At 35.1% G+C, this 12,191-nt stretch overlaps 1 protein-coding gene across 5 annotated transcripts in view; it reads right to left on the reverse strand.

Moving 5' to 3' along the window:
- Positions 1-12,191, reverse strand: part of PHKB (phosphorylase kinase regulatory subunit beta) — a 215,074-nt gene that overhangs the window by 105,841 nt on the left and 97,042 nt on the right. For all 5 annotated transcript variants that reach the window (XM_025448119.3, XM_025448120.3, XM_035713913.2 and 2 more), the window contains one exon: positions 2,961-3,024. In XM_025448119.3, the coding sequence (XP_025303904.1) occupies positions 2,961-3,024 (64 nt within the window). The remainder of the gene's footprint in view (positions 1-2,960; positions 3,025-12,191) is intronic.

Genomic DNA, 12,191 nt, shown 5'->3' on the forward strand with positions numbered 1-12,191 from the left:
AAGGTCAAGAATGAACTCTGCTTAGAGCAGTTGTTCTCATCCTTGGCTGCACATTAGAATTCCCAGGCAGTACATGAAAACTTCAACATCAAGGTCTCCCCCAGACCAATTCAATCAGAATCTCTAGGGGTAGAATCCAGCCATCATTATTGTTCTTTAAGTTCTTCAAATAATTCCAATGTGTAGCCAAGATTAGAAATTATGGCTGGGTAACAATATTGGCAGTATATTTGTAATTAAAAATCAGAATGTATAAAAAAGCAATTCAGTGCTTTTAGAGTTCTGGCTAAGAGATTTATGAGAGCTTCTTGGGAAGAGCCGACTAAAGGCAGAGCCCTGAGAGACAGGCAGTTGGGAAAAGTGCCATTCCATGTGTGGGTATGTAAGTAGGTGGAGCAGGTATATACCAGATACATAAGCTGCATATGTTAATGTTCAAGTACATCAAAGGAGATGACACAGTTGCAAAAAAGAGCTGACCACCACTTAAGAACATCCAACCTAAACACACAGAACTGCACACGGCCACTATTTGGTAGGCCATGGAGAACAGAAGAGCAAGACCTGCATTTTTCTAGACTGTTACTGTAACACTACTAGTTTAGTCCATGACTCTTCTCTATCTCCTTGAGATACTCTCTAGAGGTTTTTCAGTCCAATCCCTTCATTTCCTTTCTTTAGGATTATCAGTATTACCAAAAATTCATTAATAGCAACAAGAGATAACACCTAATGAGGGTTTAATCTTGGCCAAGCACTATGCTAATTGTTTTTAATTGTAGGAAAACCTTCTCAGTTAGGTCCTAGTATCATTATGTCTACCTTTTTAGAACAAAGAAGCTGAGACATAGGTAAACAGCCAAAGTTACAGAGCTCACTGGTGGGAGTACAGAGCATACAGTGATTCTGTTTCCTGACTCCGAAAACAATGTAACAATGTCATTTCTTTATGCCATATTACTCTTCCCTTTCATCCTATCTACCTCTATTTATCTGTCTATCTCTATTTATTATATATATATTCTCTACATATTTGTATTTACACACACACATTCATACATATGTACACATTTAAATGAATGTATGGAGTAAGGAAGGGGTAAAAGGAAATGAAAAGCACTGGGGAAGCCCAGGTGGCTCAGCAGTTTAGTGCTGCCTTCAGCCTAGGTGTGATCCTGGAGACCTGGGATCGAGTCCCACATCAGGCTCCCTGCATGGAGCCTGCTTCTCCCTTTGCCTGTGTCTCTGCCTCTCTCTCTCTCTCTGTCTCTTGTGAATAAATAGAAAAACCTTAAAAAAAAAAAAAAAAAAGAAAAGCATTGAAAGATACATGTGGGACTTCCATAAGTATGGTGACACTTCGAGAGAGACGGAAATGTTGATACAAGCTAAGGGATTAGTGCTAGAGGAACTGAGAATCTCAAGGAGAGGTATAGTATTAATACTCATGATTTTCAATACGTTCATAACACCCCTCTATCCCCACAAGCTCTGATCCCTCCATTTCTCCAGCCACAGGTCTTGAGAGAGGAAAAACGGTATGGGAGTGGGTGATTGAGAGTCACCTCTTGGGAACCAGAATGAATTGCTGCTCCCCTCTTCCCAATCTTTTCATGTCTGTGCTCATTCTTCATTCTTCATGTCCTGGATATAACCAGAAGCCATCCTCCAGAGGAAATCGGAGTGAGAGGAAAAGACAGTTTGTATATATAGGGAGGAGAAAAGAGGCAGTTTGCTACCATACTCCAACTTGAAATATTCTTAAATTCAAGGCTTGAGGTGCATAGTATTATAACTGCCAAAACAGAAACCAAGTCACATTTTGCACGTCTGCGTTAAGTTCCTAAAATGTATCTGCACTGACTTAGCATTTTAATAGCTTAGGGTTAATTATAGTATCAGTTGGAAACTTCCTTTACCCTCTCATCTTAGAAATCTACAAAAATTGCTAAAGAAAATTAGTCTAGGGGCAGGTCTGATGGCTTAGCGATTTAGCGCCACCTTCAGCCCAGGGTGTGATCCTGGAGACCTGGGATTGAGTCCCACGTCAGGCTCCCTGCATGGAGCCTGCTTCTCCCTTTGCCTGTGTATCTGCCTCTCTCTCTCTGTATCTATCTCTCATGAATAAATAAAATCTTAAAAAAAAAAAAAAGAAAAGAAAAGAAAATTAGTCTACTCCTTGATTCAGAAAAGTAACCTGTATTCTTACATAGTATTGCCTTTCATTGACAACTCAGTTCATGGTCACTTGGGTAGTTCAATGATTAGGTACAGAGAAACTGGTTAAACAAATCATGAAAATGTAGGGCAACCCTCAGAGTTTCCTTTTAATCCCAAAGAAAATGAGATTTAGACATAAAATTACAGCCAGCTGAGGGTTAAACTAGGATCAAAGATTCCAATTCTTTGGCTCCACACATTACACAAATTCCCCTCAGCATAAGATATATATTGATACACATTAAATTAAAATCAACATGGGAACTGACATAGAATATAAGTGGTTTATAACGTGAGGAATATTTAAAAACGTGAAAACTGGGGGTGCTTGGCTGGCTAAGTCAGTAGAGCATGTGACTCTTGATCTTGGGATTGTGGGTTCAAGTCCCATGTTGGGCACAGAACTTACTTTAAAAAAAGGAAAAAGAGAAATAAAAATTTGAAAGCTCAAGAAGAGACTTGAGGGAAAAATTATTAAACAAAGAAAATGAGAATTCTTTATCAAAGGATATTTTTAAATTAAGCAATATTTTTAGTTAGAAAAATATAATTTAACTAGCAAATCACATTCAAAGGAAAGGATGTTCAACCATGAGTTTGCTACATGAATTTCAGGCAATTCTTTGATCATAAGAAATGACTTGGTAAATCAATGGCCAAATTAATTAATCATGTAATTCAATAAAATAATCAAAGTTTGTTGTTAATATTCCTGTTTTTTGTTTTGTTTTGTTTTTTACCTGGTTGCCAAAGAGGTTGAATCCATTAATCGCTTCTAGTGCTGCTTTTGCTAAGCCAACAGAGCTAAAAGAGAAAAGAAATACTTTAGAATTCTGATGTCTGGCTACAAAATAAGAACCATTATCTAATGAATATTCACAAGCAAGTTTCTTTATTAACACTTATAACAACTTCCAGGAGAAAAATAATGTCTAAGAGACTTTAATCTGACATTTCACTATTTTAATTTTTCTTTTTTATGGTTAGTGATCTTATGGGAAAAATATTTCTAAGTTCACCTTGATCTAGATAAATGGTCATACTATTGATGGGAGTAGTTTTAATCCCAGTATCATTTATATTCACTAACTCAAGGGGAAAAAAAAGATGAACTTTAGAGGAAGGTGTATTATGATGAAATGTACTCAATAATAACCAGGTTGGGCATCATTAGTTCAGATCAATTTAACAGAGCTTTCCTGGCATCAATACTGAGCCTTAAAAAAGATCTTGCGTGTCATATACTTACTAGAGCTTAATATACCCATTCAAACATTCTTTGCTTAGTGTCCAATAAAATAGGCATTATTTTATTACTCAAAGAACAAATGATCACCACACATCTCATTTTTTGTCATATTCTTCTTTGCATAAAATGTGTATCCCTTTGGCCTCTAAAATGCCATATTATAATAGTGCTGAAAAATGGGAAGATCCTAATTTCATTAAGTGTGGCATTGTCATCTTATAAATATCAACCTTTAAATATTTTAGATCAAGTATCTAGTTTATTTTACTTATATTTTTTTATTTAAAGCAACTGCATATGCCATTAATATTTTCAAAAATAATGGTCTATCATCATCTAAGCGTTTCTTTAAAGCAGTGATATGTACGTAAGTATGGTCCCCAGAGCAGCAGCATTCCTGGGAACTTATTAGAAATGCCAGTTCTCACTTCTCTCTGTGAGTGGGATCCAACAATCAATGTTAAGAAGCCCTCTAGGTGCTTGAATGTGCTTTAAATTTGAGAATCATTGTTCTAAGCTGTTCATATCATCATGATCCACATTTTCTATGGGTTGTTTACATGAAATGTTCTTAAGTAAGCACTACTTTTATTACAGGATAGGGAAACTTACTTTGGAAGAAGAGAAAGAGGTGGGAAACTTATTTTGAAATACATGGATGGAAAGGTGGAACAGACGTAACTTTCCCTAATTCTTCTCACTAAATATGACTAAAAACCTTGGACACTATGTAAGCAAACATAAAAAGCTCAGACAATGGAATAAGGAATAAGGCAGACTGGCTTCAAGAACCTCGAGATTCCAGGAACAACACTGTGGTAAATACTCTAAGTTTCCTTTTTGCCTCAAATGCAACAGACTTAAAGAAGCCAACAAGTAGGAAGTGCCAGTAGGTGCATACAAAAAAACCTCAACAAAAGCCTGACAAAGGACCAGGAAAAGGGTAGCAAAACAGAAAACATTTAGACAATAACCATTCAGAAAAAAAACTGTGGCCTTACCCCAACTTAGTCCTATAAAGGCTGAGTGGGAAACCCAAACTTCTACATACCAGAGTCTATAATGAGGAACCACATCCATTTATCAATCCTCTCAATAGTGATGCTATCAAGAAAGTCCAAAGAGGAAGCCAAGACTTTTCATTCCCAATGGGTAGTAAGAAGTCTCCCTTCCTCATACTGTGAAAATCATACAAAGAGCCTAGATTTCCACCCCTACCCATCATTAATGAAATGAACCTCCCTATCCTGCTGTGACGGCACCAGAAGAGGTCCAATGGAGAGAGTCAGTACTTTCACTAATGCCCAGCTGTAAGGAGACTTATACCCTTTTCCTATCATGTAAGTGGAAGCCAATTGGGAATAAGTAATGAAGCATTCCTATCCTTTCCATCTGGGGAAGTATCAGTGTAGGCCTACTGGGGAGCTATACCTCCCACCTAGCCCAGAAGTAATGAGGAATCCCCATCTTGGGTATCAACAAAAAAATCTGGCAATACATTCTCACCTGGCAATAATACAGTGATGTTTCTGTCCCCTTTCCCTACCAGGGTGGTATAAAAAAAATACAGCTAAAGTAAGAGGTTAAAAAAAGGCTCAGGGTCCTATAACACCCGAATGTTCATGTCTCAATAAAAAAAAAAAAAAAAAAAAAATCACTCATCATATCTAAAAACAGAAAGATTTCAAACTGAAAGAAAAAGACAATCAATTAATGGTAATATTGTGATGAAAAAGATGTTAGAATTATGGGACAAAATTTTAAAGCAGCCATGATAAAATGATTCATTGAACAATTATGAATATGAGTGAAAAAAATGAAAAGATAGAAAGCCTCAGCTAAGACACAGTCTCAGCAAAACTGTTAGAATTGAAAAATAAAATAATCAAAGAAAAACAAACTCAGTAAACAGGACTGATGGTAAAATAGAGAAGATAGAAGAAAAATAACTAAATTAGAAGATAAAACAATAGAAATAATCCAATCTGAACAAAAGAGAGAAAACAAAACTGAAAAAAAAAAAAATGAAGAGAGCCTCAGGGACCCGTGGGACATCTAACATTCATGTCATTGAACTCCCTGAAAGACAGGAGAAAAAGGGCAGGGCTAAAACAAGTACTTGAAATGATGGCAGAAAACTTCAGCAAAAGACAAAAGTTACAGATTCAAACAGCTAACTCAAACAGAATAAAAAATATTCATGCTAGGACACATTGTAAATTTTGAAAACACAAAGTAAAAATCTTAAGGGATACTGGCTGACTTGGTCAAATGAGCAACCCTTAATCTCAGGGTTGTTGAGTTTGAGCCCCAGAGTGGGTGTGGAGATTACTTAAAAATAAAAAATCTGGGGATCACTGGGTGGCTCAGCGGTTTAGTGCCTGCCTTCGGCCTAGGGCCTGATCCTGGAGTCCTGGGATCGAGTCCCACATCAGGCTCCTGCATGGAGCCTGCTTTTCCCTCTGCCTGTGTCTCTGCCTCTCTCTGTGTGTCCCTCATAAATAACTAAATAAATAAATCTTTAAAAAAATAAAATCTTGAAAATAGCCAGAGAAAATACCTTACCTATAGGAGGAAAAACAACTGAACTATAGCAACTTCTTTATCAGAAACCATGAAAGCTAAAAAAATGTGGCACAAAACTTTTCAAGCACTAAAAGAAAAGAACTATCAACCCAGAATCTTATACCAGTAAATACATCCTTTTATCTATTTATCTATCTGTCTGAGTGAGACATTCTCAGATAAAACAAAGAGATCTGTCACCAGCAGAACTACTCTAAAAGTGTGACTAAAATAAGTTCTCAAAACAGAAAGGAAATGATAGAAAGAAAGAGGCAAAGAAAACAATAACCTTGGAACAATCAAAAAGGAAAAAAGAATATGGTAAGCAAAAATATGGGTAAATACAACAGGCTTTTCTTCTCCTCTTAATGTGTGATAGTTACAGCAAAAGTAAAACTGCGTGGTTCTAAATGTATGGGGAGGAAATGTTTAAGATAATTATATCACAGATGGGCAAGGGTAATTCTATATTTCCCTCCAACTGGTACAATGATGACATCAAAAAGCTGAGTTATTATGTATAAATAATGTAATAACTACAGCAACCACTAAAAAGCTACACAAAAAGATACATTCAAATCCAATACACATAAATCAAAATGGAATTCTAAAACATGTTCAAGAATCCGCAGGAAGGTAGGAAAAGAACAATAGAGAAATGAAAAACAGAATAAACACAAAATAAAACGATAGACTCAACCTCAAACATATCAATAATTACATTAACTGTATCAATTAAAGGAAAGATTGGCAGAACTGATCTAAAAATACAACCCGGGGTGTCTGGATGGCTCAGTTAAATGTCTGCCTTCAGCTCAGGGTCCTGGGATCGAGCCCTTCCTCAGGCTCCCTTCTCAGTGGGAAGTCTGCTTCTCCCTCTCACTTTTGTCTCTACCCCAGCCTGTGCTCACTCATGCACTCTCTCTCTCTCTCTCAAATAAATAAAACCTTAAAAAAAAAAAGAATAGAAAAACCAAAAATAACTGTCACCCAATTATACATCGTCTATAAGAAACTCACTTCAAATGTAACAATATAGGCAGACTGAAAGTAAAAGGATAAAAAAAGAAATATTATGCAAACATTAATTTTAAAAAAAGCAAGAGTGACTATATTAGTATCAGATTAAGTAGACAGTAGAGCAAAATTACTGGGGGCACAGAGGGATATTATATAATGCTGAAAAGATCAATTTACCAAGAAGACAGAACAATCTTAAATGTGCATGCACCAAATAAAAGAGCTACACAATATGTGAAGCAAAATCGATAGAACTAAAAGGACAAATAGACAAAACCACAATTATAGTTGAGACTTAACACTCCCTTCTCAACAATTAGTAGAACTAGACATAAAATAAGCAAGGACACAGAAGAACCATTAGCCAACACAATCTAATGCATATTTTTATAACACTCTTGATACAAACTGAATTATGTCCCCCAAATATACATACATTGAAGCCCCAACCTCCAGTTTCATATATTTGAAAATGAGTCCTTTAGAAGGTAATCTGGTTTAGATTACGTTATTACAGTGTGGCCTTCATAACATTAGTGTCACTATAAGAAGAGATACTAGAGATCTTGCTTTCTCTTTCTCTCTCTGCCCTGAGAGGACAGTATAAGAAGGTGACTATCTGCAAACCAGGAAGACAGTCTTCACCAGAGAATCAAATTGGCTGGCACTTTGGTCTTGCTCTTGGACTTTCTAGCCTCTAGAACTGTAAGAAATAAATTCCTAGTATTTAAGCTACCCACTCTGTGGTATTTTATGATAGCCCAAGCTAATAAAAACCTACATAAGAGTACATTTTTTTTGCAAGTGCCAACCAACAGATACCAAGATAGATCATATCTTAGCCATAAATAAAACCTTAAAAATATAAAACAACTGAAACCTTAATATGTTCTCTGACTACAATGACATCAAACTAGAATCAACAACATAAAGACCTTAGGAAAATCTACCAACATTTCTAAACAGAATACAATTCACATGGGTCAAAGAAGTCTTAAGTGAAATTAAAAAAATACTCAACATTCATTTCAACATGAAAATGAAAATATAACATCAAAATTTGTGTAGCACAGATAAAGCAATGCTAAAAGGGAAATGTATAACATTAAATGCATACCCTAGAAAAAAGAGAAAAAAGCCTCAAATCAATTATCTAAGCTTCAACATAACCTGGAAAAAGAGCCAAATAAACCTAAAGCAAACAGAAAAATATATATAGGTAAGAGCAGAAATCAATGACATTAAAAACAAAAATAATAGAAAAAAATCAATGAAACAACTGATTCTTTGAAAAGCTAATGAAAATTGACAAACCTCTAGCAGGGCTGACAAAAAAATAAGACAAAAGACAGAAATGACCAATATTTTTATTTTTTCCTAATATCATTACAGACATAGTAATCTCAAAAGGATAAGAAGTGAACACTACAAATATTCTACATATAAAAATTTGACAACTTAGAAAAAATGAATCAATTCCTAGAAAAGGACTACCTACTACTACTTGCCCAATATGAGATAAATCATTTGAATAGCCCTATAACTTTTAAGGATATTTAATCCATAATTTCAAAATAGCCAAAAAAAAAAAAAAAAAAAGAAATCTCCAAGCCTAGATGATTTGAGAATTCTATCAAACATTAAAAAAAAGAAAAAAGTTAACACATACATACTGTCTTCCAGAAAACAGGAAAGAAAGTACTTTGGGGTTTATTTTATGAAGCTAGCGTTACCCTGATACCAAAACCAGACAAAGACAGTACACAGAAAAACAACTATGCACCAATATCTCTCATTCATATATATATATATGAATCCTTTTTAAAAACTACCAAACAGAATTAAGTAACATAAAAAATGAATTATCACCATAAGTGACCAACTGGAGTTGATTCCAGGGACATAAGTCAGGTTCAATAATCAAAAATCAATCAATATAATCCAAGATAATATTAACTAATAGGCTAAAGAAGAAAACTCACATGATCTTATTATGTCTGTGATATCGTTGCCGGGATAGACACACAGAACCCAGAAACAGACTGATACAAATATGCCCACTATTTTTAATAAGAGCACAAAGGCATTTAAATGGAGGAATGATAGTCTTTTTTTTTAAAGATTTTATTTATTTATTCATGAGAGACACACACAGAGAGAGGCAGAGACATAGGCAGAGGAGCAGCAGACTCCATGCAGGGAGCCTCATGTGGGACTCGATCCCGGGACTCTGGGATCACACCCTGAGCCAAAGGCAGGCATTCAACTGCTGAGCCACCCAGGTATCCCATGGAATTATAGTCTTTTAAACAAATGCAAATAATTCTGGAACAATTGGACATTCTTAGGTAAAAAAGAAAAAAAGGAAAATAATCTCAACATTAGTCTCATCAAACCTTACACAAAACTCAGAATGGATCATAAACCTATATATAAGACATAAAATTGTACAACTTTTAGAAAACAAGTTGTTGAAGAAATTCTTAAAGATCAAGGGTTAGGCAAAGAGTTTATAAGACTTTATACCAAAGGTACAATCCATAAAAGGAAAAATTGATAAATTGAATTCCATTAAAATTAAAATTTTTTACTCTGTGAAAGACTCTGTTAAGAGAATATAAAGACAAGCTATACACTCGGAAATATATTTGCAAAACACATATGTGACAAAGGACTAGTATCTAGAATTACATTAAAAACTATCAAGAGGGACACCTGGGTGGCTCAGCGGTTGGGCATCTATCTGCCTTTGGCTCAGGGCGTGATGATCCTGGAGTCCCAGGATTGAGTCCCACATCCGGATCCCTGCGAGAAGCCTGCTTCTCCTCTGTCTGTGTCACTGCCTCTCTCTCTGTGTCTCTCAGGAATAAATAAATAAAATCTTAAAAACTATCAAATCGATGATAAAAACAAAAATGAGCAAAAAACATGAAGAGAGATTTCACCGAAGAGAATCTACAAATAGCAAATAAGCACATGAAAAAATCCAACAACTTTATCCACAAGGAAATGCAAATTAAAACCATAATGAGGGGATCCCTGGGTGGTGCAGCGGTTTGGCGCCTGCCTTTGGCCCAGGGCGCGATCCTGGAGACCCGGGATCAAATCCCACATCGGGCTCCCAGTGCATGGAGCCTGCTTCTCCCTCTGCCTGTGTCTCTGCCTCTCTCTCTCTCTCTCTCTCTGTGACTATCATAAATAAAAATAAAAAATTAAAAAAAAAAATAAAACCATAATGAGATACTATAAACCAATCAGAGTAACTAAAATAAAAAATGACAGTAACACCAAATGCTGGCAAAGATGCAGAGAAACTATCGTTCACACATTGCTGGTAGGAAAGTAAATGATATAGGTTTCTGGCAAAGTCTTGCCATTTCTTTGAAATCTAAACATGCAACTATCTACCATCTACTACTGGGCATTCATCCAGATAAATGAAAACTTGTGTTCATACAAAAACCTGTAGAGAACCTTTTTGCTGTTTGTGCTTTAGTGTGATCTAAAGTGTAATCTTCTCTAATCCAAGGTCACAATGATTTACAATTATGTTTTCTTCTAAGAGTTTTATAGTTTTAGCTCTTACATACAGGTCTTTGATTCATTTCTAATTATTTTTGTATATACAGTATGAAGTAGAGATCTAAATTCATTCTCTTACATGTAGATACCTAGTTGCCCCAGCATCATTTGTTGAAAAGACTATCCTTTCTCTATTGAGTTGTCTTTGCACCTTCATCAAAATCAACTACCATAGATGTAAAGATTTAATTCTGGATTGTCAATTCTAGTCTACTGATCTCTATATATGTTCTTAAATCAATATCATACTAATTCTTATAGCATACTACTGTACATATAATATGTATAGTACTGTAGTAAATTTTGAAAACTGGAAAGTATGAAAGAACTTTGTTCTTTCTCAAGGCTGTTTTAGCTATTCTGAATCCCTTGCATTTTTATATGAATTTTAGGATTAGCTTGTCAATTTCTGCAAAAAGACAGCTGGATTTTTTATATAGATCACATTGAACACAAGATATCTTTACATTTTTGTATGTCTTCACTAGAATCTATGGTGACCATTCTACCCTGGTTTTCAAGAACAATCGAGCCAATAATCTGGTTTTACATACTGTCCTACTAACTCAAATCTGCAGTCTAGCATTTCACTGCCAGTGAAGTAAGTAATTGATGCTTCTACAAGTTAAACATTTCACATGGCACTGCTAGTATACTCAAGACAAGGACAGTGATCTCTTTTCACAACCAAAGCCATTTTAGAGAAGTGACTAGGCCTGAGACCCAAAGGAATAAAATCCAAGTGAGGAATATGTGGTGGTTTAATGCACAGAACTTACATGCATCTAACCTTAGTAATGCCAGAAAACTTCCCCTCACAGCATGGTCTTTATGTGTTATTACAACTTTTAACGGTATTTTGAGAAATGAGAGAAAATAACTTATTCAAAAGGCAAATACTTAAGAAAGTCTGTACTCAGGTAAATACATAATGTAGCCAGTCCAAGGTTCTGTCTTTAACAATGGTACATAAAGACAGTTAAGAGATGAATTTGGAAATTGTCTTAATAAACCATTACAAAAAAAATCAAACATTGTACCTGAAATACAGCAAATATTGAATTCTTTGCATTTTAACCTGCTTTCCCAATGCAACTGGTTAAATAATTGGACCTAACTGAAATTCACAAATATGCTACTTTATTATCCACTGGTTATTTGAATCTCTGGCAACAGCAAGCTATTTAGAAACTCAAACTTATCCCTATTGTGATCTACATTTTATTGGCAAATAGAATACATTATATTGTAAGAATTAAAAACATTTTACTGGCACAAAATACTCTCAGAAAATTAAATTGTTCTATGATTAGCTAATGAATATATTAATATTAGGGGACTATTATCAATAGAACATACACCAATATGATTCTTGAAGGTGTTATCTCAACATTCATTTAAAAGAGCTAAAAGCAACATTTCTTGAGATATAACTTGTAGAAACATGATTTGTTACATAAATCAAGCTTTACTAGAAAAAAGGATGGGTTGGGACTAAGTGATTTATAATACACCATGGAATCCAAAAAGGAACTGGCAAGCACAGGAACTAAAT

This window comes from Canis lupus, chromosome 2, assembly GCF_003254725.2.
Source record: "Canis lupus dingo isolate Sandy chromosome 2, ASM325472v2, whole genome shotgun sequence".
NCBI classification, from domain to species: domain Eukaryota; kingdom Metazoa; phylum Chordata; class Mammalia; order Carnivora; family Canidae; genus Canis; species Canis lupus.